The following is a 26,035-nucleotide window of genomic DNA, read 5'->3' on the forward strand; positions in this document are numbered from 1 at the left end:
CACAGAAACTGGCTGGAGAAAAGCCCCTGTACAGATGTTAAAAGCTTCCCAGATCGCATCTGTATCCACTGACACACAAGAGTCCACACTCGGCAGGCAACACAACCTTTAGTATAAGTTACAGCTTCAAATGAGCTCCCAGCCTATGGGAGCTTCCCAATAGGTGTATAACATCAGTCCCCAGATGTTCATCTCCTGGGCCGGGTACACTCCTCTGAGCTGAGTTCACTGTGGTACCTAGTCCCACCTCAAACCACCGTGCAAACTCAGCCCTGACTACTTACCAGGGTCCTGTGGGTCCCTTGTAACTCCGCCCTCACTCCAGCTAGCTCAAGCCCAGACTCTGCTACGTGACCTTGCTAAGTCACCTTCCTCTTTGAACCATTTGACTTCAGGCTGAACTCCAGCCTCGGTACGGTGGTGGGAACGGCCAGACACCTGCATGGGAATCAGGTAGCATCAGACCTGAGGCTTGCCTTCCTCTGAATCTGATCCCCCGATTCTCACTTAAACAAGCCCTGGTCCCCTACAGCTATGTCATATAAACTAGCACAAGCCCGAGGGGCTCAGGTCCTAGAGCCGGATGTCCTTTGTATGTTCACTCCCAGCAGGTGTGAACTCTGTCTGCCTAGAGTCATCACTACTGAGTGACACTTCTTTCCTCTTGGTGTCATTTCTGCCAGACCTGTGCAAGCCCAGCCTGCGGTGAGCCCGGGGGGTAGGGGTGGGGTCTGTGGGTGGCTTGGCATCCCGGGCAAAGCGGACAAGCCTCTGCCCAGCCAGGAAGTAGAGCACAGGGTCAAGGCAACTGTTGGCACTGGCCAGGGGCCGAGTGATTTTGTAGGCCATGTTGATGGCATTGAGGGTGTGGCAGCTGAGGTCGAGGGAGCGGAAGGAGTAGTAAAGGGTGCGGGTGACGTGGAAAGGCAGGAAGCAGAGGGCGAAGACGGCCAGCACCAGGGCAATGGTGCGTACTGACTTGCGCTTGGCCCGGGGCAGGCCACCCGTGGTCCCGTAGGCTGGCTTGAGCAGTCGGCGTGCCATGAGCACATAACACACCAGGATAATGGCAAAGGGCACGGCGAAGAGCAGGCCCAGCATGACAGAGCTGTAGGCCACAAAGTGGCTGAAAAGTTCCGGAGCCGAGGTGTCGTGGCAGGTGATGCGGACTCCACGCACGCTGGTGGTGACAAAGTAGAGCACGGGGGCCTGGCAGGCCAGTACGAGCACCCACACAACCGCTGCCACCCGGCGGGCATAGCGGGCTCTGCCCCAGCGTAGGGAGTGCAGAGGGCGCAGGACGCCCAAGCACCGGTGCACGCTGATACAGGTGAGGAAGAGGATGCTGCAGTAGAGGTTGGTGTAGAAGAGGAAGCGCACCAGCTTGCAGAGCACGGTGCTGAAAGGCCAGTGGTCACCCCGGGCATAGTAATAAACCAGCAGAGGCAGGGAGGCTGCGTAGAGCGAGTCCGACACAGCCAGGTGGAACATGTACGTGGTGGAGGCGTTCCAGGTCTTCAGGCGGCACAAGAAGATGTAGAGCGCCACGACATTCAGACACAACCCCAGCACACACACGATGCCATAGGACACGGGCAGCAGCACATACTTGAAGTCCTCATTGAAGCGGCACCTGTAGCCCAGTTCATCCCCAGCCCACGTGCCATTGCCGGTGTCATTCCAGAGAGCCAGGTCTGCCTCGGCCATCGCCCTGCAGGAAAGGTGGAAAGGAAGCCATCAAGGTTATTGGAGGGGGGGTGGGAGAAGGGGCTCCAAGACACAAGAGAGCTAATACTAAGAGGGACCCCAAGCGCCCAAACATCCTTAAATTTGCCTGTGTTCAGGGTGATTTGCTATCTGATCCTGGACCTAGAATGGCCAAATTGAATTTCAAGAATTCATGAGGTATTGTGTTCCCATGGCGCACGCCTGCGATCCCAGCTACTCAGGAGGCTGAGATCTGAGGACTGTTCTAAGACAATGAGGACAGACAAACCCAAAGGACATCTCCAATGAGTCAGCAAAAAGCCAGAAGTAGAAGTGTGGCTCAAATGGTAGAGTGCTAGCATTGAACAGAAAAGAATGCATGAGGTCTCAGACCTCTCATATCACAAATCCCCTACATTGGAGAACCACAGCCCCCAAACTTCCTTCAGGAGGGAGTGTGCCCCACTGAAGAAGGGAGGGTGGCATCCTCCACGCTCCAGGTGCTTACCTGTCTTCCCCACACTGCTGGGCTGCTCTAATCTTTGTGCTGAGTGCAGGCAGACTCTCCTAAGAGGTGAGATCAGAGCTCTCATCTTTCTCCCTAGTAAATATCTCCCAGTTTGCAGTGTCCTGCTGGTCACTAAGGTGGAATCTCTGACATGCAGAGGCGGGTGGGAACTTCTCTGTCTCCTTGGGAACCAAGGGACCTGCCCTTTCCACCTGTTTTAAGACATCCTGGCTTCCACCCTCCAAGCCAGCTGGGAACTTCATCACTATGGCCCTGGTCCAGACTGACCCTGCCTACCCTCTCCCTTACAGGCCAGCTCACCAACCTGTGAGGACATTCCTCCTAGTCCCTAGCCCCTGCTTTCTGCAGACAACCAGTCTTTGGCCCTCTTCCTTACACTGCTCTTCTACCTCTCCTTATCCCAGCTGCCTTTGGGACAAGGCCCATGGAGACTGCTCCACCTGACTTTGTCATTGGTCCTTATCACCACTAGTGCCCAGTTCCATTGGCTTTGCCCCAGTCTGGAAGGAGACATGAGCTGTGCGAGGCTCTTCCAGATTTCCCTGTCTTTGTTGGTGCTGTGCTTTCTGCCTGGAAAGCCTTTGCAAAACCTACCCACATTCCAGGATCTTCTTACCTCCCTAGCACCCTTCAGACCATTCCTCAGACCCTGCTGGTCACTTTCTATACATTCCAGATCATTCCTAAAGGCTAGGTCCACTGAAGTGGGTTTTTGCTGTTGTTGTTGTTGTTCCTATCACCCAGCAAGAGGGCTGACCTACTATTATAGGAAATAGAGAATGAATGGTGGGTAGAGGTATGGTGGAGAGCTGTTCTGAGAGTCCAGCCCATTTGGGACCTTCTGTTCTATACAGATCCTTGGGCTGTCTCTACAAGAGCTGCAGGGGCCCAGAAGATTCTGTCCTTGGGTGGGGCCAAGGAAGTACCAGAGGGAGTTAGACTCAGGAGTTCTAGAGTCTTCTAGGGCCAGGTCAGATGGCTCAGGCCAGCCAGTTAATCTGATCAGTTTCCCATTATGGAGTTTTCCCTTCTCTTTAGGGACTAGGTCAGGACTGAGCAGCTTCTGCACAGCATCTTCACACACACACACACACACACACACACACACACACACACACACACACACTTAGATACCACAGAGTTTAAGTGATTTGTTCAAGATCACATTGCCAATGGAAAAGCTAGGTTTGCAACTCAAGGTTGTCTGGCCCCCAAGCCTAAATATTCATCACAGCCTAGGATAAAGGAGCAGGGCAGGAGCAGGGCTCCTCCTGGATCCCGGCAAGCATCCACCCAGCCTCCCAGCCTGTGGTCCGGCCTCCCACACCTGTATGGGATCAGCCCTAGTTCTCACCGTCAGGATGCACACTGCCTGCTCGGGTTCCTCACTCATGAATGCACAGTGCTGGACAGGCTGCTGGGAACTCTGCAGGGAACAGGAAAAACAGGTTGGCTGGCCGAGGGCCGCACCCAGCCTCCAGCATTTTTCTGGGTAGGCAGCTGCCTCAGGGGGCTCCTGCAGACACAAAGAGGTGGAGACTGAATTGGCTGTGGGTCACAGGAAGCCAGCCAGGCCAAGCCCTCCCAAGCCTGCCTTCTTTGCTCTAATCTTAGCCAAAGAAGCAGAAATGGGGGGACCTGCTATCACACACACACACACACACACACACACACACACACACACACACACACACACACCCCATCCCCAGGGATGAACTGCTCCCAGCCTCCTGCCCAAGCACCCTTCTTCACTGGAGGGGCTCTGGTCTGAGGGAGGGGGCTGAGCCCAGACTCCATTGTCTCTTCTCCCTATTGTGGTTCTGCACTTCAGCCCCACAGCCAGAAGTGGTCAGTTTCCTCCTCGCCCAGAATACCCAGCATGGTACGGCCAACATACCTCTGCCCAGGATAGACTTCTTGGTTTTGTTATTTTTTCTTTTTGATCAGTTGTGGGGCTTGAATTCAAGGCCTGGGCACTGTCCCTGAGATTCTTTGCTCAAGGTTAACATTCTACCACTTTGTTTTGTTTTGTTTGTTTGTTTGTTTGTTTGTTTTGGCCAGTCCTGGGCCTTGGACTCAGGGCCTGAGCACTGTCCCTGGCTTCTTCCCGCTCAAGGCTAGCACTCCGCCACTTGAGCCACAGCGCCGCTTCTGGCCGTTTTCTGTATATGTGGTGCTGGGGAATCGAACCTAGGGCCTCGTGTATCCGAGGCAGGCACTCTTGCCACTAGGCTATATCCCCAGCCCCATTCTACCACTTTGAACCACAAGTCCACTTCCGATTTTCAGGTGGTTAATTAAAGATAAGAAAGTCTCATGGACTTTCCTGCCTGGGCTGGCTTTGAACTGTGATCCTCAGAGCTCAGCCTTCAGAGTCACTAGGATTATAGGCGGGAGCCACCAGCACCTCGGCCCAGGATTGATTTCTAACTATTCTCTTCCTCCCCTCTCACACCACTAGGCATGCTCCACGGATATAACCAACCCATGCATTTGCCATACTTAAACACACACAGGTACAGATGTATGCAGACCATGGACACCTAGAGAGGCCCACAGTCCCATGCAGATGCTTGTGCAATGCATATACTGACACAGTGGAGACACTCGGGGCCTGGAATCACCTTTGGAAATCACTTGTATCAACCTTTATATGACGTGGAGGAAACAGAAGCCTAAGGCCTTAGTCAAGATTAGAACCCAGACCTTCCTTATTCTAGCCCCAGTTTTTAATCTTACTTGGGACCCACTCACACACCAAGTCTAGGCTTTAATGAGGGATGGTTGCCTGCTACAAGGACCCTTCAGGTGCACTGAAGGAGGAAAACAAATCCCAATACTTAGGTGCCTTTTCCCATCTGCCTTATTTCCTCTAGAACAGAGGAGTGGAGTTCTCTACAGCTGGTACCCAAATTAGAGGGGGGGAGGGGACGGGTGGCTACAGACAAGGATGCAGACAAGGAAATGGCTCTGGACCACTCTCAACTTGGTGCCCTTTGCCCTGTCATCTCCAGCTGACTTGGGCAGGGTGCTATCTACCTGACTACCCTAATGACAAGATGAAAGAATGTCACCTTTTCACCCCACCCCACCCAGGCATATGCCCTTAGGAGAATCCTTGATTAACCAGCTAAGGCAGAAACACACTGCTTTCTCAGTCAGTCTTCCATTTCTGAGAAGGCTTCCACCGCCTTTCTAGGTTTCAACCTTTTTCTTCTCCACTCCACTGGTAGCCCATCGCTCGCCAAGTCCAGTCAGCCCAACCAAGGAAGTTTCTCAGACATGCCCCACCTGCTACCCTTCCTTGAGCTAGCCTCTGCATGAGACTCCTTGCCTCTGCCCTGCACTGCCAGTCCAGCCCTCGCTCTGCAGTCCCAGGGTCTTCCTAAATCCCAAATCAGATTACACTGACCTTAAAACCCTTCCATGGATGCCTAGTGCCCTCAGGTTGGTCGATATCCACGCTCCTCAGTCTCAAACTCAAGGCCCTGACCAATCTGGTCACTGCCTTTACCAGAAGTCCCACTGCCCTGCCAGGCTTACACCTGTAACCTAGTACTCAGGAGGCTGAGATCTGAGGATAGTGGTTTGAAACCAGCCCAGGCAGGAAAGCCTGAGAGACTCTTACCTACAATTAAGCAGCAAAAAGCTGGCAGTATAGAGCCCAGACTTGAGTGGAAAAAGCTAAGCAAGAGTTCAAGCCCCAGTACCAGTGTGTGTGCACGTGAACACGCACACACTTACACACACACACTCACACACACACACACACACCCCAAGAAAGGAGAAAGAAAAGAAATCCCACAGTCTGGCCTCTATGCTTTCCCCACACGGAAAAGCAGTTTCGTGGTCATACTTTGCTCAGGGCACCATCCCCTAACACTTACATCCTAACAAGAGTTCTGGGTTAAGTGGCTTCATTCACTTCTTTCCACTTAGTTCTGAATCTCAGTCTAAACAAGCTCTCCAGAGTCACAAAGGAAGCAATCCATTCAGAGTTCGGGTTTGACTTCAGAAGCTGTGTTCCTGGCCGCTACCCCATACCCTGCATGGTCCAGGCCCTGTCCCAGGAAGCTTCACAGCCATCCTCTTTGAGCTCTGCAGCTCTGCCAATGTGGCCAGGTCTCCAAGAAGTACATCCTTCACGTGGTATAGCCAAGCCAGTTCCTATTTCCATCTCACAGCTAGAAAAATTAACATCAGAAAGGGGTAGCTCAAGATCTCACTAAAGGTCACCAAGGTGTTAAGCTCAAAGCCAAGCCTAGCAGGTAGACCACTATCCATCTCCTCACCTAGCTTTGCTCCAAGTGGCTCCAAGCTAGTGAGCCCCAAGCCAGAAGTAGTGAGGGTAATTCCTAGGCTAGCTTTGGAATGTCCAGGGTGATTGGACAATATTCCACGTTCTCCACTGGGGTGACTCTGGATTATGGAACCTGTCTGGCTGGTGAACCCTGTCCAGCCTGGCAAAGGAGAGTATCCTGTCATTCTCTGGAGACCCTTGCTGTTTGCCTCTGCTGGGGCAGAGATGCTGTGAGAGGAAACAGGACTAGACCTAGAATGACATCAAGAGGGGAGAAGAGGACATTAAGTAAGTGGGAGGGCCCAGAGCTGCCATTCCTAGTTGTAGTCCTCAGAAAGGTATCTCAGTTCTGAACCCCAAATTTCACTCTCCCCTTTCTAGAGTAGAACTTGCCCAGGGCTCGTGAGGTAAGCCAGATGATTTAGGCTCATTTTACAGAATAGTAAGAGAAAGTCTCAGCACGTGGAAAAGGCAGGAAGGATGGGGCTGTATCCAGACATGGAGGCAGAAACCCCACAGGAATTATGGGCAGGGCTACAGGTAGCGATGTCACAGCCAGACTGACCACATAGCTAGTTTCTAAAAGCCTCTGTCAGATGGAAAGCAGTCCTGGGACCCTAGCAGAGGGATGGCTCTCTGTATTCCTTCCCTTCCCACCTCACCCTTCATAGAGACTGCCATATCTATGACTGCCCTTGTGGAGGGTACCTGGGAACTCTGAGGCCAGACCTTTCCCTGATCTCATGGAGCTGTTAAGGGGCAGGAGGCATACTCAGAAGCTGTCGGTGGCAACTCATGGTGATCAGGCCCCAAGGAAGCCAAAGAGGCCCCTAATGGGGCCATCAGCCCTGCCCTCCAAGGACAGGGCACCTGACTGGTGTTTTGCAAGATGAGAAGGAGCCAGGTGGGTGGAGAGAGACAGAAGAGTGTGCAAAGACCAGAGCAAAGACAACTTGAACTCTTAATCATCTAAGAAGCTTGAAAGCAGTGGAAGGCTGAGCTTCATAGGATTAAGTGCCTAGAAGTCACCTCTGCTCCTCCCAAATGTCCTCCAAGGGGCTGAAGGCCAGTAGGGTCCCCATCTTGCCTGGAATGGTTTGGGGAAACAGCTGAGGGTGACCTTAAATGTTACTGGATGATGGCTTCCCTGTATGAAGTCTCTCCTCCAGTAGCCCCTCAAGATCTGTAGTCTATACCCCAAGACCACTTCTTAGAGGTCCCCAGGATCCTGGCTATGGAGGCAACTGAGTGGGTAGGTGTCAAGTCAGCCATAATTACACAGCAGGAAGCTAAGAACCCCTAAAGAGGAGGAGTCCTTATTTACTCAGGGCAGAACTCCAAACTACTGCTCTGACCTGGCCCCTGGCCCGGCCAGGCCAGTATAGGGCTATAGAGATTAGCTACTGAACTGAACAGGCTCAGAACCACGCTATCCTGAACTCCACCCTAGCCTATCACACCAGCTGCCTGCAGTCAGACTCAAGAACCAAGAACCCTGGGCTCGGGTTCCAACTTGGAACCTGTGGTATGCTGTGCTATCTTGGTTGATTCAGTCTCCCTTGCTGAGTGTAGAGTTCTTCACTTGTCAAATGGGAGAATCACCGCTCCACACAACAGAGCAGGAGGAATGAATCAAACAAGGAAACAGATGGTGCCTTCCTGTTGCACGCAAATCCTGTACTGTTTTAACATAGTGTCTGCATCTCCCCATCCTGGCAGAAAGTCATTGAATTCCAGGATCCCACAATACTCATCCAGGGGTCCTGCCCAAGGGTCCCCAGCAGAAGGGCAGAGGTCATGGTCAGGGCCTTCAGGGAAGCTTCTAGAAGAGCAGGTGTTGGGAGGGGCAGGAGGATCCCCACTTGGGAAGAAAGAGGGAGGTAGGTGAATTCAAGTAGAGCACAAGATACAGACAAGGCTGAGTGTGCTTCCAAGTGCTTGCAGAATTCTCAAGTCATTGGTTCTCAGAGTGCCAGGTCCCAGGAGTGTATGAGAACTGTTCTTTCAGTTCTATTATTGAGGTTCAGATCATCTTTGAGATTCTCAGAACCATCCAGAAGTCTACATCCAGAGTAACATAATTACAAGCCGTATTCCCAGGAGCCAAAGACTCAGCAAGCATTTGCCAATGCTCTCACGTGCCCAGTTTCAGAGGGACCCTGCAAACACAGCCTCAGATCCCACTCTGCTGAGCCCCTGACAAGCACCCAGTCTTGGGGGTGGGGGGAGACACTGTCATGGCAAAGTATCCTTGGGCAAATCAGCCACAACCGAGTGAAGTCCAGGGGCAAGGAACCTGGGATGGGGGTGAGCAGAGAGAACTTCCTAGAGATTGAATATTTGAGGCTTGTGAAATGGACAAAGAGGTTAGAGGACATCAGAGGCGGGAGAAGCCTGTGTCAAGATTGAGTGGGTGAGAGCTCAGCCTGTCCGGGAAAGGCTGGGAGGTCATGTATGGTCAGCATGGAGGTTTAGGTAGGATGGAATGTGTGGGGCCTGAAGAATTCATATGAAAGGGCTCAAATGCCAATCTGAGAAGATGGTCATTCCTCTGTCTTATGAAGAGAAAGTCAAAGCAGGTGCTAGTAGTTCACACCTGTTATCTTAGCTATTCGGGAGGCTGAGATCTGAAGGTTGTGGTTCGAAGCCAGCTTAGGCAGGAAAGTCAGTAAGATCCTTATTTCCAATAAACCACCACAAAACAGGAAGTAAAGCTGTAGCTCAAAGTGGCAGAGCACAGGCCCTGAGTTCAAGTCTCATGATAGACAAAAAGAAAAGTCATAGAGCTGACCTTCACAAAGGTTCTAAGTAGGGAGTCTGAGGAGACTCTGTATACAAAGAGCTGGTCCCTTGGCTCTGCATTCCTTATGAAACAGGGAAACATTCTTCCTGCCTAAAGCCCAGCTAGGACAAGAGTCCTCCTCCTACAAACTGGGCTGAGAGTCTGGACACTTATCAAGAAGCCACATCGATATAAGCCTGATGAGGCCCTCAGTGGCCAGGCCTCTCCCCTGGGAAGATACAGTAACAGTGATAGGGTACCAGGGTACAGGATCACAAGGAGCTGCTCAACAGAATCTGGAATATCCACCTTCCTGCTACTCATACCAGGCCAAGAATGACCCAGGCCTGGGAGACTGGAGGACAGTGGGGGGGGGGGGGCGGGGAGGGATTGCTCACTCAAGAATGCCCTATGGCTCTTCATGGAGCAAAGCCTACCTCCTCTGCATTTCACTTGCTCATTCATTTCTCAAATGCGCCCTTCCATCTTCTCTATGCCCAATCTGTGCTGGGTGACAGGGAGAGAGAGCAAAGATGGCTTGGCCTCATCCTACAAGTGGTCTTTCTCTAGGATGGGTACAGAAGCCAAGGAGGGTCCCAGAGTCAGCTTCCCCAGAGTTGGAGAAGCCAGGCCAGGGGACTCAAAGGAAGACTAAGAGGAAGGTATGGGCCAAAGCGTGCACCAGGTAGGCCTATTAGAAAGCAGTTAGGGGAGATGTCATAAGGGCACTTCCTCTCCTCCCCAAATCACAGACACAAGATGTGGTCCGAGGGCAGGATTCATCCCTTCAGTGTGGAAGCCAGAGGCTAGCCTCACGCTGATAGCCTTTATGTCTTAGGAAAGGGAGGCTTAAGGGACAAGCACTTTGTGACCTTGGGCAAGATGCTCTCCAAGCATCTTTCCTCATCTGTAAAATGAAGATAAGAATTCCCTTCTCACAGGAATCATGAGAAGATAAAAGGAGAGATTTTTGTGAAGTTTTTTTTTTTTTATAGCAATCTATCGACAGAGGAGAGTATGGGGAGAAGGCACTGGATAATTAAATTCCAATAACCAGCCCAATCCCTTGTTATGGCACCTGTGTCCTATTCGTGTCTTCAAAAGGTCATTAAGTCCATGAGTATCACATTCCTTCTCTGAGCATTGCACTGAGCTTACAAAGCCCTTCCCAGAGCTGGGGTGCAGGGTGGGGGGGTGGGAAGGCAGGAAGAGGAACAGCTTAGTTGTAGGGCACATACTTAGCATGCACTAGAGCTGAAGTGCAATCCCCAATGTGTGAATGTGCATGCACGTGCACACACAAACACACACACACACACACACACACACACACACACACACACACCATCCCTAACCTATGTCTTAAGAGTCCTCACAGCAACCTTGCATTCAAAGAAGCTAGGATCGTGATTCCCAATTTGTAGATGACAAAATGGCCTGACGCAGTACAGCTCTCATGGGGATATCATGAAGCCTCGATCTAGAAGCTTCAGATTCCTGTGCATACTGAGCAGGTGATGGAAAGATTTGGAGAGGTCGTAGCTATATTCAGTAGCCATTTCTGAGGGTGGTCTCCTGTGCCCACAGCTGGCGGCAGGGAGGCGAGGAGAGTGACGGAGGCGAGGAGAGTGACTGGCTTTCTCAGCCAGGACTTCCCATGCACATACATTCTCTCACACAGGCCTCCTTTTAGAAAGAGTCTTCTTCCCACTGCCACCCACAGATAAATGAAACTTTCCCGAGGCCTCAGCATGATCTCAAAAGCTTATCATTATGGCAGCCTACATCCAAAACAAGGCTGTGGACCCAGGAAAGCTGTGGATATCCCACTGACAGGGATAACGACTTGGGCCTGGCTTGGGGGGAGAGACCCCTAACCTATCACTGCAGTCTCAGAAGCCGGTGGACACTGCGTTTCTCCAGTCTGTCCCTTCCCAGAGTAAATTAAATTACAGCTATTAAGTTCTTAACTGTCCTTGCTCGGCTTCTGCCCCGGCCTCCTCCCTGCCATCGCCTCCTTCCCCAGTCTCCCGGACGCCTAGGGACAGGGGCCACCCAGGGCGACCCTAAGGGGAGGACACACGCAGGTGGGGGGGAGGGGGAGTTCAGGTCTCTGGCCACCGCCCCAGGCCTCCGGGGCGCCCACACCAGAGCACACACAGACAAGTTTCCCAAGTTCAGCTCCTCGCCCGCCCCGTGGGCGCCCCAGGACATTCAACCAACACACACACACAGCCGGGCTAGCAGCTCCTCCAGCCCAAAGTCCAGTCACCTACCCGCAGCTCGTTCCCACTGTCCAGCTAGGCGCTGCAGCCCGCCCCGGAGTCCTGCGCCCGCCCGGGGGGTGGGCAGCCGCGCGCACCCCGCGTTCTCCCGGCCCCGCCCCGCGTCTGCAACCCGCGTCCCGAGGCCTCGCCGGATCCTCGCCAACGCGCCCAGCTAGCCGGGGCCGGGGGCCGGGGCCTCAGGGTCCCGGGTGCTGCTGACGCCGGCTCCCCATCGCGGGGCGGACTGTGCCCACATGCCCGGAGCGCGCCGCCCCGCCCCGCTCCGCCCCGCCCCGCTCCCCACCCCACAGCCCCGGGGCCGGAGCGGGCGGGGCGGACTCGGGGACGACGCGGGAACCGCCCCCGCCGCCCGCCCCGGGCCGAGCCCTCGCCACCCCGCCACGGGGCTGGGGGGACGCCGCCCGCCCGGAGAGGCTGCGGTGGGTGCCGCGCCGGGCAGGGGAGGAGCGGGGTGGGGTGGGGGGGGGGTGCGAGGATCCTGCGTCCCGGCCCGACCCGGGCCACCCGCCTGGCTCTCCCCAGCCGGGAGCCCGTGAGGAGAGGTTCCCTGAGGTGCCGGAGTTGCTGGGTGCCGGCCGCGTGGCTCCCGGCGCTGACCACAGAGGACCTGAGCGCAAGCCCTCCACCTCCACCCCAGCCCGGCCCGGCTAGGAGAGACTCGCTCGGGCCTGGGCAGGGCTCCACCCTGAAGACCGGGAAGCCGGGAGGGCACTGAGGGTCCTGCCAGCTCCCGACGGAGTCCGAGAAGCCTCCTCCCCGCCAACCCACCGCACTTGGTCCCCCAGCCGGTCTGTAAACTCCACGGACGTTAATCCTTTCCTCTGCCCTCCTCTGATAGCCTTCTGTCCTCCTGGATCCTGCTCCTGTCCCTGTCCAAGTCTGTGAGCTCAGGGGGCAAAGGATGGCGCTGTGTGCCTCCTTCCTGCTGTTATCCCAGAGGTCTGGGGGAGTGCCAGTCCTTGAACTTGGGAGGGAACGGATGGAGGAGCGCTCCCCTCCCCCTCCGCCCCCCCACCCCCCCATCCATCTCTGATCTGTGTGAGTGGAGGTTCTGGTCTACACCTTGTCTCACTCAGTGCCAGTCCCTTTCAGGGCCTGTTTTTCTGGGCCTGTCACTTCTCACCTCCCACCGTCTGACATTGGTTCTTTGAGGCTCTTCCTGTGGCTAAAGCACTTGCCCCAGACCCTGGGACCCTGGGCTCTGCCACATCAGCCAATGGGGCCTGGCTGCCAACCCTAGGAGGGGCCCCGGAAGGGTACTGGCTGCAGCTTCACCAGAAGTTAGGTCAGAGTGACATACAGCCACCAGGGCAGTTCCCCTGGGACCTCCACTTGGGAGACACAAAGGCTCCCTGTTCAGCTTTCTGCCTGTTGTTCAAGTTCGTCCATGTATCTTCTAGAGATCTCTATCGCTCTAACTTATGGTATCCAAGTCTTAGCAGCTGGTGTGTGGGGAAGTCCTTCTGGCTACCAACGCCCCAGCCAACCACTTTAAAAAAATGATTTATTCATTGTCCAAGGGATGTACAGAGGGGTTACAGTTTCATACCCAACCACTTTTTTAAACCTTCTTCCCGTTTCAAGTCATCAAATCTACTGTCACAAGTGCCTCCTCCAGCAGAAAAACATCCCATTGATACCAAAATGAGGATCTAGGTGTGACCTTAGCTTCTAGAAGACACACGGAGTAATGGCCATGCAGGGCAACTGTGTCCCCTGCTGCGGCCCGCCCTTATTTTACTGCCAAAGAAACTGCCTCCCTAAAGTGTGTGACACACTTGAGTGGCCACGTTAGACATCTTAGGCTCGAGAAGCAGGGGGCAGAGTTTGTACAGCTTTGGGCTTCATTTCATCCTCGTCCCCCCTCTCTTATGACTTCTCTGAGTCTCAGTCTCCTTTTCTGCAAAATGGACTTAAACAACCCTTTCCTGAGGGCTGGTCTGAAACTTTTTTTATTTTCAGTGTTTTGCCTACCATCCTCAGCTGCCTAGACTTTAAGGAGATAGTACTTATTCTAATGAGGGCCTGGGAGTCTAGGTGTTTTTTTGTTTTTTGGGTTTTTTTTTGACACTTCTCTAGATACTTCTATCAACTTTTTTGTTTTTGTTTTTTCTTTAAATCACTACTGGGGCTCGAACTCAGGGCCTGGGCACTGTTCCTTAGCTTTTTCACTCAAGCCTAGTGCTCTACCACTTGAGCTACAACTCCATGCACAGCTTTTTGGGAGTTATTTGGAGATAGCAATCTCATGGACTTTCCTGCCCAGACTGGCTTCAAACCATGATCTGCAGATCTCAGCCTCCTGAGTAGCTAAGATTACAGGCATAAACTATCAGCACTCGGGTCATCATTGGCTTTTTGGAGGCCAAGTCCAGCAGGATTTTCCCGCGCGGCCTGGGAGCTCATCCCATTTCAACTTGAGCACCTTGGCTCCGACATCTTATTTACATTTCCTGGTAAGAATCTGTTGAAAATACATAGAAGATTCTATAGCTAAGAGATTTCAAGCCATTGATCCAACCAGGAAATTGAATAGCCCAGTGAGTCATTCCAGCAAGCCCCATCTGAAGGGGCAGATGGGGGTCAAGGCCGCCTCTCTGGAACCTGGCAGCCGCAGCAGGTTAATGGTGAATCCTAGGCAGGGTAATGGTCTCCAGGAGGTGGGTAATGGAGCCAAGGGGTAGGGGGACTGTTCCATTAGCAGCAGCAGGTCTGGAGGGGAAGGGCAAAGCCCTAGCCTTGCCCCGCCCACCACGGTGCATTAGGAGGCTTCCTGGCTCTCCACCCCTGAGGAGGCATTTGGCTCAGTCAGGCTTTTCATCTTCCCTCTCCGACTTCTCTCACCTCCCCTGAGAACAGTTCTGATCTGAGAATTCATGCTGGGGTAGAACCTCTGGCTGGCCCAGGATCACACCCTCTGTCACAGGCTAGGGTGATGTCTCTGTCGCCGCCGGTCACTGCCAGCCCTTGCTTCACACTCTCTTAGGGCCCCACCACCCTCAAGACAGCCCAGATCCCAGGTCCCACTTCAGGCCAACCACTTTTCCACCTCCTTTCCTGCCTCTGGCCCAGCCTGGCTGAGAACCCTAACTCACCTCCTGCCTGGAGATTGCTGCGCCCTCCGTTTACAACACTCCGCCCGCCCCCCACCCCCCTCATGCCCTCCTTCTCTGGCTCCCATCCACCAATCCTCCAAGACCTAATTCAGATGTCCTCCTACTTACAATGCTACTCTTTTTGCTCCCAGTGTCTGGGCCCTTCTCTGGTCGGGATCGCTTTGAAGGCAGGGCTCTAGTTTGTCCTGTACTCAGCTAGATGCCCAGCAGTGCATGAGTATTTGTGGCAAATGAATGAGTGATTTAGTAATCACCTGCTTTGTGCCACCATCATGTTAAGGCAGCTCCCTTAAGCCTCTCCAGGATTCTACGAGCTAAGTTTTATCATACCCATGGAGGAAAGCTGAGGTTCAGGAAAGGGAAAGTCAAGTCACACAGGGAGAGTGTGGGGTCCCCTGGAACTGCACCCTGATGGGAAGGAAAGCTGAGTTCCCAGATATTGGCTGGACCCTGGCAGCTGGGACCCACTGTGGCAGCTCCAGTTACCGAGAGCAGAGTTGCTCTAGCAGCCTTCTACCTCCTTGCTCCCCTGGGTTGCGGTGTAGGCCTCCCCGTGGCCCTCTCCCTCCCTTGCATCAGCAGGAACTGTGCTCCTTGGGTTTCTCTGGTGGGCGCCAAGGCCACAATGCCAAATGCAGCCTGGAAGCTCCAGCTCTTGGCGTGCCACATGCAGGCACCCAAGGGAGGAGGCCTTGGGAAGCAAGAAGCTTGATCCAGGCTGGGCAAGCTTCCACTCTACCATCCTCCAAGCAAGACCGGCTACATAATTTGCAGGATGTAGGACAGGATTAAAATACGGGCCTCTTGTTCAAAAGCTTCTGAGAATTTCAAGAATGGGGGTACATACAGTTCAGTGGTAGAAGGCTTGCTTAGCATGAATGAATCCCTGCTTTTGGTCACCGGGACTACTACTACTACTACTAATAATAGCTTAAGAAATAATTCCAGGGGCTGGGGATATGGCCTAGTGGCAAGAGTGCCTGCCTCATATACATGAGGCCCTGGGTTCGATTCCCCAGCACCACATATACAGAAAATGGCCAGAAGTGGCGCTGTGGCTCAAGTGGCAGAGTGCTAGCCTTGAGCAAAAAGAAGCCAGGGACAGTGCTCAGGCCCTGAGTCCAAGCCCCAGGACTGGCAAAAAAAAAAGAAAGAATTCCAGGGCTGGAGATATGGCCTAGTGGCAAGAGTGCTTGCCTCGTATACATGAAGCCCTGGGTTCAATTCCCCAGCACCACATATATAGAAAACGGCCAGAAGGGGCGCTGTGGCTCAAGTGTGGCAGAGTGCTAGCCTTGAGCAAAAAGAAGTGTGGGACAGTGCTCAGGCCCTGAGTCCAAGGCCCAGGACTGGCCAAAAAAAAAGAAAAAAAGAAAGAAAAAAGAAAGAATTCCAGCAGAGTAATAAAACCAAATATAGGAGCCAAGCACCCTGGAGGCTCATGCTTATAATCCTAGCTACTCAGGAGGCTGAGATCTAAGGATCACAATTTAAAGCCAGCCAGGGCAGAAAAGTCTGTGAGACTCATCTCCAATTTTAACCACCCAAATCCTGGAAGTATGGCTGTGCCTCATATTGTAGAGAACCAGCTTTGAATGAAAAAGTTAAGGGACAGTGGCCAGGCCCTGAGATCAAGCCCCAGTACCAGCACAAAAACCTAAACCACCACTGCCTTACATATAAAACTGTAACCCCTCTGCACATCACTCTGGATATTAAATAAGTAATTATTCAGAAAAAAACCCTAAACCAAAACAATAATGAAACCCACAAAACTCCCAAGTATAGGCACCCTCAAACTCATGCTGCTTGTGGACATATCATACATCTCGGAAGCCAGCTCTGTCCCCAAGCCTTGCTTTCCTCAACTGTCAAGTGGGACAACAGTAGCCGCTTAGCCAGGCAGGGTAGGAAGGAGCTGGAAGGAAGTAGGGGTTTCAGTGAACATGAAGTTGGGTTGGGGTCCCCATGGTCATCACTTCTGTGGTGCATCAGCATTGGGAAGCAGGGGGCCTCCTCCCAGAAGTTTGATTCTGTACAGCAGCCCCTCTTCCCACCCCACACTGTGTCTCTGAGCTATGTTGACTGCTCAGGGTTACACAGACTCAATGGGAGAAGCCAGGATCAGGGGAGCAGACCTCTGTCCTGTCTCTCTGCATAACTGGTGTTTCTTAAAACAAGGAGGGAGGGGGCGAGGAGAGAAGGGCAGCAGGGATGGGGGAGGCTGCTCATGACAAAGAAGGCCACTGTGCAGACACAAAGCCATGACCATAGAGGCCCTGCGGGGGCTGGGCCAAACAGATGGCTATTGCCGCCTGACTCTAGCCATGGTAACTGGGGGAGTTGCCAGGAGTTCCCTCCCAGCCCTTCCCTGTCATGGGGGTGGAGGGGAGCCAGGAAATGGGTCAGTAAGGAGAACCAGACTGGAGGATGGTCACCCTACAAATTCTTCCAGGTCTCTGGAGCCTGAGCTGCCCAGCCCATTTGTCCCCAGCTTCTTTCTGGCTCTCTGCCTCATACCACGCTCCACCTCAGTGCGCATGGGTACAGTCAGCTGACCACCAGCCAGTCTGCTCCTGTCCACCCTCCGCGGGCAGCATTTGAGCTGGGTCTTACAGTGCGGATGGCTTGCGTTAGGGAGCCAGTGGGAAGGAAGGAATAAGAGCATAAAGATGCAGTGGTACCAGTTTTACTTCAAATGTTTTTGTGAGTTAGTCTGGTTTCCGAATTCAAATAGCAAGAGATCCAGAACGGTAGGAGTTGAGAGCACAGGATCATTGTCAATGGATAAAGCTCATAAGGAGTTGAGCTTTGTGGTTCATACCTATAATCCTAGCACTGGGAAGGTTGAAACAGGAGGATAATAAATTTGAGGCCAGCCTGGACTATATAATGAGACCCAACTTCAAAACAAACACCTGAATTTATTTCTCAGATCTATGGTTTACCAAGTAATAATCTTCTACTTTTACTTTTACTTTTTCCTCTTAATTACTTTGATATATATATTATTATTATTTATTTGTTGGTTTGTCATGGAGCTTGAAGTAGGTACTGTTCCTCTACCACTTTGAACCACAGTGCCACTTCCAGATTTTGGTGTTTCATTGAGAGAAGAGTCTCATGGGGACTTTTCTGCCCAGGCTAGCTTCAAACCGTGATCCTCAGATCTCAGCTTCCTGAGTGGCTAGGCTTATAGGTGTGAGCCACTGGCACCCGGCTTGATGTCTTTTTTCAGTGGGGCTTAAACCTTGGTCCTCTCACTTTTACTTAGCATTTTCTCTCAAGGCTAGCCCTCTACTACTTGAGTTATACTTCTACTTCTGTTTTATTTTGCCAGTTAATTAAAGATAAGAGTTTCTTGGATCGATCGTCCTGGGATGGCTTTTTTTTTTTTTCAAATTTTTATTATCAAACTGATGTACAGAGAGGTGACAGTTTCATACGTTAGGCATTGGATACATTTCTTGTACTGTTTGTTACCTTGCTGGGATGGCTTTGAACAATTGTCTTCAAATTGTCTCAAACCCCTGAGCAGATAGAATTATAAATGTGAGCCATCAGCTCCTAGCTACTTTGCAGTATCTTTTCTGATCTTATTCGACCTATTTAGTGAAGTGAATGCCTATAGTATTTGTTATTCTTTTTTTTTTCTTTTTGCCAGTCCTGGTGCTTGAACTCAGGACCTGAGCACTGTCCCTGGCTTCCTAAGCCACATTCTCGGTCCCGTATTTGTTATTCTTTTGTAAGCATTTAAGGCTAAGATTTTGGGGCTGGGAATATGCCCTAGTGGTAAAGTGCTTGCCTCAAATATATGAAGCCCTGGGTTCAAGTCCTCAGCACCACATATATAGAAAAAGCCAGAAATGGTGCTGTGGCTCAAGTGGCAGAGTGCTAGCCTTGAGCAAAAAGAAGCCATGGACAGTACTCAGGCCCTGAGTTCAAGCCCCAGGACTAGCAAAAGCAAAACAAAACAAAAAGGCTAAGATTTTACCTCTGAATTCAGCTTTGGTTGCACTAGAAATATTTATTTGGATTTTTTTCTGTATCATTATTTTATGACTGGTTGAGGATTATATTTTCAATTATTCTTTGATTCAATCCAAAGTTTTTGGTGTACGTGGAGGGAATAATAGATTTGGAAACTTGTAATTTTTTAATTGAAATACATTTTATTCTTAGAAAAACAACAGGAGGGCTGGGAATGTGGCTTAGTGGTACCATGCTTGCCTACCATGCATGAAGCCCTGGGTTTGATTCCTCAGTACCACATAAACAGAGAAATCTGGAAATGGAGCTGTGGCTCAAGTGGTAAGGTGCTAACCTTGAGCAAAAGAAGCTCAGGGAAAGTGCCCAGATCCTAAGTTCAAGCCCTGGGACTGGCAAACAACAACAACAAAAAGAAACTAGTGCCTGTATTCCTCTGTGCACAGTCTTGTTCCTACCATTACAAAAACAACCTCAAGAAGCGGTTTCCGTGGCCCATGCCTATTATCCTAGCTATTCAGGAGGCTGAGATCTGAGGGTCTGGTTCAAAGACTCTGGGACTCTCATCTCCCATAAACCACCAGAAAACCAGAAGTGGTGCTGTGGCTCAAATGGTAGATTGCTAGCCTTGAAAAATTCAGGGGCAGTGCCCAGGCCGTGAGTTCAAACCCCATGACTGACCAAAAAAAACCAAACCAAACAAAAAAAGCCAACCTAAACACCGAGCTCTCATAACAGATCTAAAGTAATTGATACATCTGCTAACACCCTCCTATTTCTATACCATACTTAGAAAAAAAAATCATAGCCAAGCACCAGTGTCTTATGCCTGTAATCCAAGCTGTGATTATCATAGGAAGCTGTGATCTGAGGATAATGGTTCCAGGCCTGCCCAGGCAAGAAAGTCTGTGAAACTCTTATCTCCAGTTAACCACCAAAAAGATGGAAGTAGCACTGTGGCACACACACACACACACACACACACACACACACACACACACACACACACACACCCCTCATAGATGGGTTAGGGGAATGACTTGACTGGTATAGCAATTACCTACCAAGCTCAAGGCCCTGGATTAAAAAAAAACAAAATTATATGTGAGCCATAGCATTGTTAGCACAGTTCACCAAGCATCCAAACCATCTGGGTTCATGCTTTCCCGAGTGAAGCACTGCCATTGCATTCAGAAGGCTAAGGTCGGAGGAGCAAGATTGCACGGCCAGCCCTATCTTAAAACACAGAACTGCCATAAAGGCTTTCCTCTTTCCGGTTGCTGTTCAAGGCTATCTTTGGTTGCATTTATGGAATCTTGAAGGCTTCTTCTGTGAAGCTGGCTTCCTTCCCCTGTTCATTCAGGGCAACATCAACCCCAGAGATAACTGTGCTTTTGGAACCTTTACCCTCAGAGACTTAAGTAGAGTCATCTGTGTGGCCCTCTGCCCTCCTGACCATTGTGTCCCCCATCTCCAGGCCCAGCCTGTCCACCACCTCCCAGATCTTATAAACGGCTAAGAACATCTAGGACTTGATGAGGACTGGCTATTAGAACAGGGGCTGGTGGGATCTGAGAAGAGTAGGGAGGATGAAGAGAAAGCTTGTTGTTTAAACATATGACTTTCTTGAAGGCTTGTAGGGGTGGGGACAGGCAAAAGTCTATAAAGAAGCATTAAAAAGTCAATAGTTCATATATATTCTATTTTTTTTTTACCATTTTCCTTTTGTGTTTCTTGGAGATTTAAAAATCTCTGGTATTTTACTAGACGGATTCTGCTATATACATACATGCCATAAGCATATATGTTAAGATCATCAGTAATTTTAGCCTGCATGACCCATTACTATGATAGTTGCTTTTTCATTTATATCAACCTCTCCTTCTACTTACTTTTCACTTGTTTGGATGCTCCTTTATTCAATATATAAAATTTCTTCCTTAGCTGGGTGCTGGTGGCTCATGCCTGTAACCCTAGTTTCTCAGGAGACTGAGTATGAGAGTGTTGAAGTTTAAAGTCAGTCCTGGCAGACAAATCCATGAAACTCTTAATTCTAGTTAACCAGCAAAAAGCTAGAAGTGGAAGTGTGGCTCAAATGGTACAGTGCCAGCCTTGAGCAGAAAAAGCTAAGTAAGAACACACAGTCCTGAGTTTAAGCACTAGTAAAGCTCCTCCACCCCCTAAAAAAGGAAAGAAAAAGGGCATGTTTTTTTTTTTTGGTTTTTTTTTTTTTTTTTTTTTTTGCCAGTCCTGGGGCTTCAACTTAGGGCCTGGGCACTGTCCCTGAGCTTCTTTTGCTGGAGGCTAGCACTCTACCACTTGAGCCACAGCACTGCTTCTGACCTTTTCTACTTTTCCTGTTTATGCAGTACTAAGGAATCGAACCCAGGGTTTCATGCACACAAGGCAAGCATTCTACCACTAAGCCACATTCCCAACCTGGCATGTCATTCCTTTTTTCTTTTTTTTTTTGCCAGTCCTGGGCCTTGAACTCAGGGTCTGAGCACTGTCCCTGGCTTCTTCTTGCTCAAGGCTAGCACTCTGCCACTTGAGCCACAGCGCCACTTCTGGCCATTTTCTATATATGTGGTGCTGGGGAATTGAACCCAGGGCTTCATGTATATGAGGCAAGCGTTCTTGCCACTAGGCCATATCTCCAGCCCTGCATGTAATTCTTAATGAGAAAGAACTTTTATCTTTTCTTTTCTTTTTTCTTTTTGTGGACTGGGGTCTCAAGTTCACTCATATTTCTTATTCATGATTGGCACTTTACCATTTGAGTCATACCCAGCACCGATTTTTTTTTTGTCAGTCCTGGGGCTTGAACTCAGGGCACCTGGGCACTGTTCCAGTGCTTTTCTGCTTGAAGCTAGTGCTCTACCACTTTGAGCCACAACTCCACAGTTTTCTGGTGGCTAGTTGGAGATAAGAGTCTCATGGACTTTTTATTGGGGCTGGCTTTGAACCATGATCCTCAGATCTCAGCCTCCTGAATAACTAGAATCACAGGGATGAGCTACTAGTGCCCAGCCCAGCTTTTCCTGGTTATTTTGGACTTGTGTAGCTGACTTTGCTTCATGAGCTTGCTTGATCCATGATCTTCCAGATCTCAGCTTCTTGAATAGCTAGGATTACAGGCATGTATCACCAGTGTCTGGCCAAGGATTACATACATTTGGTAAACTGAAGTGGTCCTTGGCCCTATGCCGTTAGCTATATATTTTTTTCTATTTCTGGTGTCACTTTCACCATCTCCTACGTTCTTTTCCTTGCTGTTACCCTAACTTAGCTTTGTGCTTCTTCATGTAAACTTTCTATTATCATGTAATGTGTCTCATGAAAATTTTGAGCAAGTAATATATGTCCGTGATTTCGAAAGATTTAAGTATGGCTGGACAAAAGATGTATAGCAAAGTTATTTCCCTCCCCCCTCAGCTGCTCAGCTTCAGTTATTCCTCCCATCTCAACTTAGAGTAGTTTTATTGGGTTCTTAGGTATCTTTGTACAAATACAAATGTTTCTACTTCTCTTTTTTTCCCCCTAAACACAAATTGTACCATCTGCTATACTGACCTTGCCTTTAATCCCTTAACAGCTTGCCTTCAGGGTTGGTCCAGATCAATACACTAGAAATTTCCTCATTCTTTTTAGGGACTGACTAGTATCCCATTTCATAGATAGACCACAATGTACTTCACCAATCCATTACTGGCAGACATTTGGGTTGTTGCCAATATTTTGCTCATACAAACAATGCCAGGGTAAATGACTTTGTATATACTTTTGGCTCAGGTGTAAATATGTGTAGGGAAATTTCACAGAACTACTCTTTGCAGATCAAAATGATTGTGCATTGGTAGATCTGAGAAGCACTGTAAATTGCCCCAGGTTGAGGTTGTTTCAATTTGCCTTCTCCACAGCAATCCATGCATGCTCACCTGCTTCTCCACGCTCGGCAGCACCACAGTGTAGGACTAATGGATGGTAGCCAATCTGTTAGGTGAAAAATCATATCTCCAAGTAGTATTAATTTGCATTTCAGCTTATATTTCATTTCATTTGTCTTTGCATTTTGGTTTCAGTGTCTCTTCATTTAAAAAAGAAAAAGAAGAGGCTGGGAATGTAGCTTAGTGGTAGAGTGCTTGCCTAGCATGCATGAAACCCTGGGTTCGATTCCTCAGTACCACATAAACAGAAAAAGCAGGAAGTGGCACTGTGGCTCAAGTGGTAGAGTGCTAGCCTTGACAAAAAGAACCTCAAGGACAGTGCCTAGGCCCTGAGTTCAAGCCCCAGGACTGACCAAAAGAAAAAAAAGAAGGAGGTGGAGGAGGAGAAGGAGGAGGAAGAGGAGGAGGAGGAGGAGGAGGAGGAGGAGGAGGAGGAGGAGGAGGAGGAGGAGGAGGAGGAGGAGGAGGAGGAGGAGGAGGAGGAGGAGGAGGGAAAGAAAAAGGAAAAGAACCATTTAAGAGCCATTTAACTGATTAGGATGTAGCTCAGTAGTGGAATAGTCACCTAGCATTTGTTAGGTCCCTGGGTTTGATCCCCCTCATAAGCTAGATAGATATCTAACTAGATAGATAGATAGATGGATAGATAGATAGATAGATAGATAGATAGATAGATAGATAGATAGACAGACAGATAGATTCTTAGCTAGATATGGTAGTGAACAGCCATCATTCCAGCATTCAAGAGGCTGAGACAGAAGGGCCATGAGTTCAAGAGCAGCCTAGGCTACATAGTGAGACCCCATCTCAAACAAAATTCAGTTTTAGCCTGGCAGCTACTCAGGAGGCTGAGATCTGGGGATCAAGGTTCAAAGCCAGTCTAGGCAGGAAAGTCTATAAGACTCTTATCTCCAGTTAACAGCCAGAATACCAGAAGTAGAGCTGTGACTCAAAGTAGTAGAATTCTAGCTGTGAACGAAAAAACTTAGGGATAGAGCCTATGCCCTGAGTTCATGCCTACAACAACAACAACAAAAATCCAGTTCTATTTTCTTTTATTTTATACCCTAAAGCCATTTTTTTTCTGTTAGATTGTTAGTCTTATGAATATCTATTGGCTTTTTTTTAGTGCAATTATTTCTATTCTGTTGCTAAATTGCAAGTGGTTTTCCCAGTTGTCACTTGTCTTTAGGCTTGACTTAGGTTTTTCTTTTCTTCCTTCCTTCCTTTTTTTTTTTTCTTCTGTCAGTCATGGGGCTTGAACTGTGAGTCTAGGCACTGTCCCTGAGCTCTGTTTGCTCAAGGCTAGCATTCTGCCTCTTTGAGCCACACCTCCACGTCCAGATTTTGAGTGGTTAATTGGAGATGAGTCTCAGGGGAATGTTGCTGCTTGGGCTGTCACCAAACTGTGATCCTCAGATCTCGGCCTCCTGAGTAGCTAGGATTGCAGGTGTGAGCCACTGGCACCCCACAAATTTTTCTTTTTTTGACATAGAAGTTTTTATTTCTTGTTGCATAATCTCTCAACTTTTTCTCTTATGGTCTCTGGACCATAATTAAAAAGGCCGTTTGTGTTCTAAAATTATGTCTTCTTCCTCCCTCCCCCCTCCCTCCCTCCCTCCTTCTCTTCCTCTCTCTCCCCCCCCCTTCCCTCCTCACCTCTTCTCTTCATTGGGGGAATCAGCCCAGTGACTCATGCTAGGTAAATACTACTGAGTCACACCCTCAGCCTTCATGCTTCCTTTTAATATTTTTTACCTGTATTTTGTTAACACATTTGAATAGTCTATCATAAATAGTTCTTATAAGCATCATGTTGTATAGTTGGATTTTATTTATTTATTTTTTTGGTACTGAGGATTGTACCCAGGGCATTGCACTTGCTAGGCAAGTGCTTTGCCACGGAGCTACATCCCACTTCCCGTGGATTTTGTTTTTAGACATGAGAATGTGTGCACTGAGCTCCGTGGTACCTTTCTCTCCCAGTTATTTGGAACTTTGAAGCAGGAGGATCTCAAGTTTGAAGCCAGTCTAAGCAACTTAGACCTTGGCTCAAACCCTTGAGAATGTGATATTCTAGATAGCTTCATTTACTTATATCTATTTCATAACTATTGTGGTCTCAGGTTACTTCATTTTTTTGTTTCCTTATTATTTTGCTTTTTGTTCTTCATATCTATATATTCTAGGTTTTTCTTTCCTCTCCCTCCCTCCCTCGCTTCCTTCCTTTCTTCTTTCCTTCTTGTAGCTCTCACCTTTAATCCTAGCTACTAGAGAGGCAAAGATCGGAGGATACAGATTCCAAGCCAGCCGAGGAAAGCAAGTCCATAAGAATGTTATCTTTAAAAAAAAAAAAAAAAAAAGAATGTTACCTTTAATTAACCACCAGAAAACTGCGAGTTGAACTGAGGTTCAAAGTGGTAGAGCACTATCCTTGAGCAAAAAAGCTCAGAGACAGCCCTCAGGCCTGAAGTTCAAGTCCTAGGACCAACAAAACAAACAAAGAGTCTCCTGGACTTTATTGTAGAAGCTGCCTACAACCAGCCTCAGGATAGTTATGATTACAAGCACCTGACCATTCTAGGATTTTGCTGTTTTTATCTTCTGCCTTGATTTGGAAAGTGGAAATCAAGTTTGTAATTATGTAAATCTGTGGATTATTCAAGCATGTGTATTTAAATTAGTGTCTATCACATTATCAAAGTTAATACAAGGTGCCAGTTGTTTCTGTTCTTGTTGTTGTTACTGTTTACAACCTGTGGGCTGTTTTCCATGAATCTCTATAACTGTCCTCATTCTAAAGTTTAGAGTGCCTAAATGGCCTGCCAGAGCCCATCTCTAATGTCTGAGTTTAGCCAGCTTAAGCCACCCCCCCACCCCAGCAGCTGCAAGGAGGCAAATTTCAACTCAACAACACAGCAGAAAATGAGGGAGGGGTGAATTCCTCCAAGAAGAATCCCCAAGGGCCTTACAAGCCTTCATATTCAACATCAGGAGTTTTGCCAGTCTCATAGGTGAAAAATCCTGCCTCTCTCACCTGGGAGAGACCCAGCATCTTGCCGCATGTTTGAGAACCATTTTGCATTTTGGCCTACTCATATTTTTGCCCACTTAGGAAGAACCAGAAAATAAGTATTACATCAAAGCCTCTTGGATTGTTTGTTTTGAAAATGCCAAACAGATGACTCAAGGTGTTTTATTCTATTTCTTATAAAGTCATTTCCTGGGTAATAAGCTTTTCATTGAAATCTTCAGAACAATTTTCTTCTTCCTTGTGCTGTAGGGTTTTCCCCCCAGGTCCCAGTTTGATTGTTTTGGTTTATCCTTTCTTGATCAGGCAGAAATAAACCCAGGCACTAACTAGCTTCTGTCTTACCCT

General features: G+C 49.5%; 1 protein-coding gene across 2 annotated transcripts; it reads right to left on the bottom strand.

The window, feature by feature from the left end:
• Nucleotides 1–91: 91 nt before the first annotated feature.
• Nucleotides 92–11,836, bottom strand: P2ry2 (purinergic receptor P2Y2). 2 transcript variants are annotated; one of them, XM_048360682.1, is made up of 3 exons: nucleotides 11,595–11,836; nucleotides 3,591–3,662; nucleotides 92–1,711 (listed from the first exon to the last, which is right to left on the bottom strand). In XM_048360682.1, exon 3 carries the CDS (start codon nucleotides 1,705–1,707, stop codon nucleotides 574–576), a length of 1,134 nt encoding a protein of 377 aa, XP_048216639.1. In that variant the 5' UTR covers nucleotides 1,708–1,711; nucleotides 3,591–3,662; nucleotides 11,595–11,836; the 3' UTR covers nucleotides 92–573. The 2 variants fall into 2 exon arrangements, with proteins under 2 accessions (XP_048216639.1, XP_048216638.1); XM_048360681.1 differs by having other exon boundaries at nucleotides 3,591–3,752.
• Between the last annotated feature and the right edge of the window lie 14,199 nt (nucleotides 11,837–26,035).

Source organism: Perognathus longimembris, chromosome 13, assembly GCF_023159225.1.
Source record: "Perognathus longimembris pacificus isolate PPM17 chromosome 13, ASM2315922v1, whole genome shotgun sequence".
Taxonomy (NCBI): Eukaryota; Metazoa; Chordata; class Mammalia; order Rodentia; family Heteromyidae; genus Perognathus; species Perognathus longimembris.

Coding starts and splice junctions, on each gene's coding strand:
- P2ry2 (XM_048360682.1), bottom strand. CDS start 1,707: ATGGCCGAGGCAGACCTGGCTCTCTGGAATGACACCGGCAATGGCACG.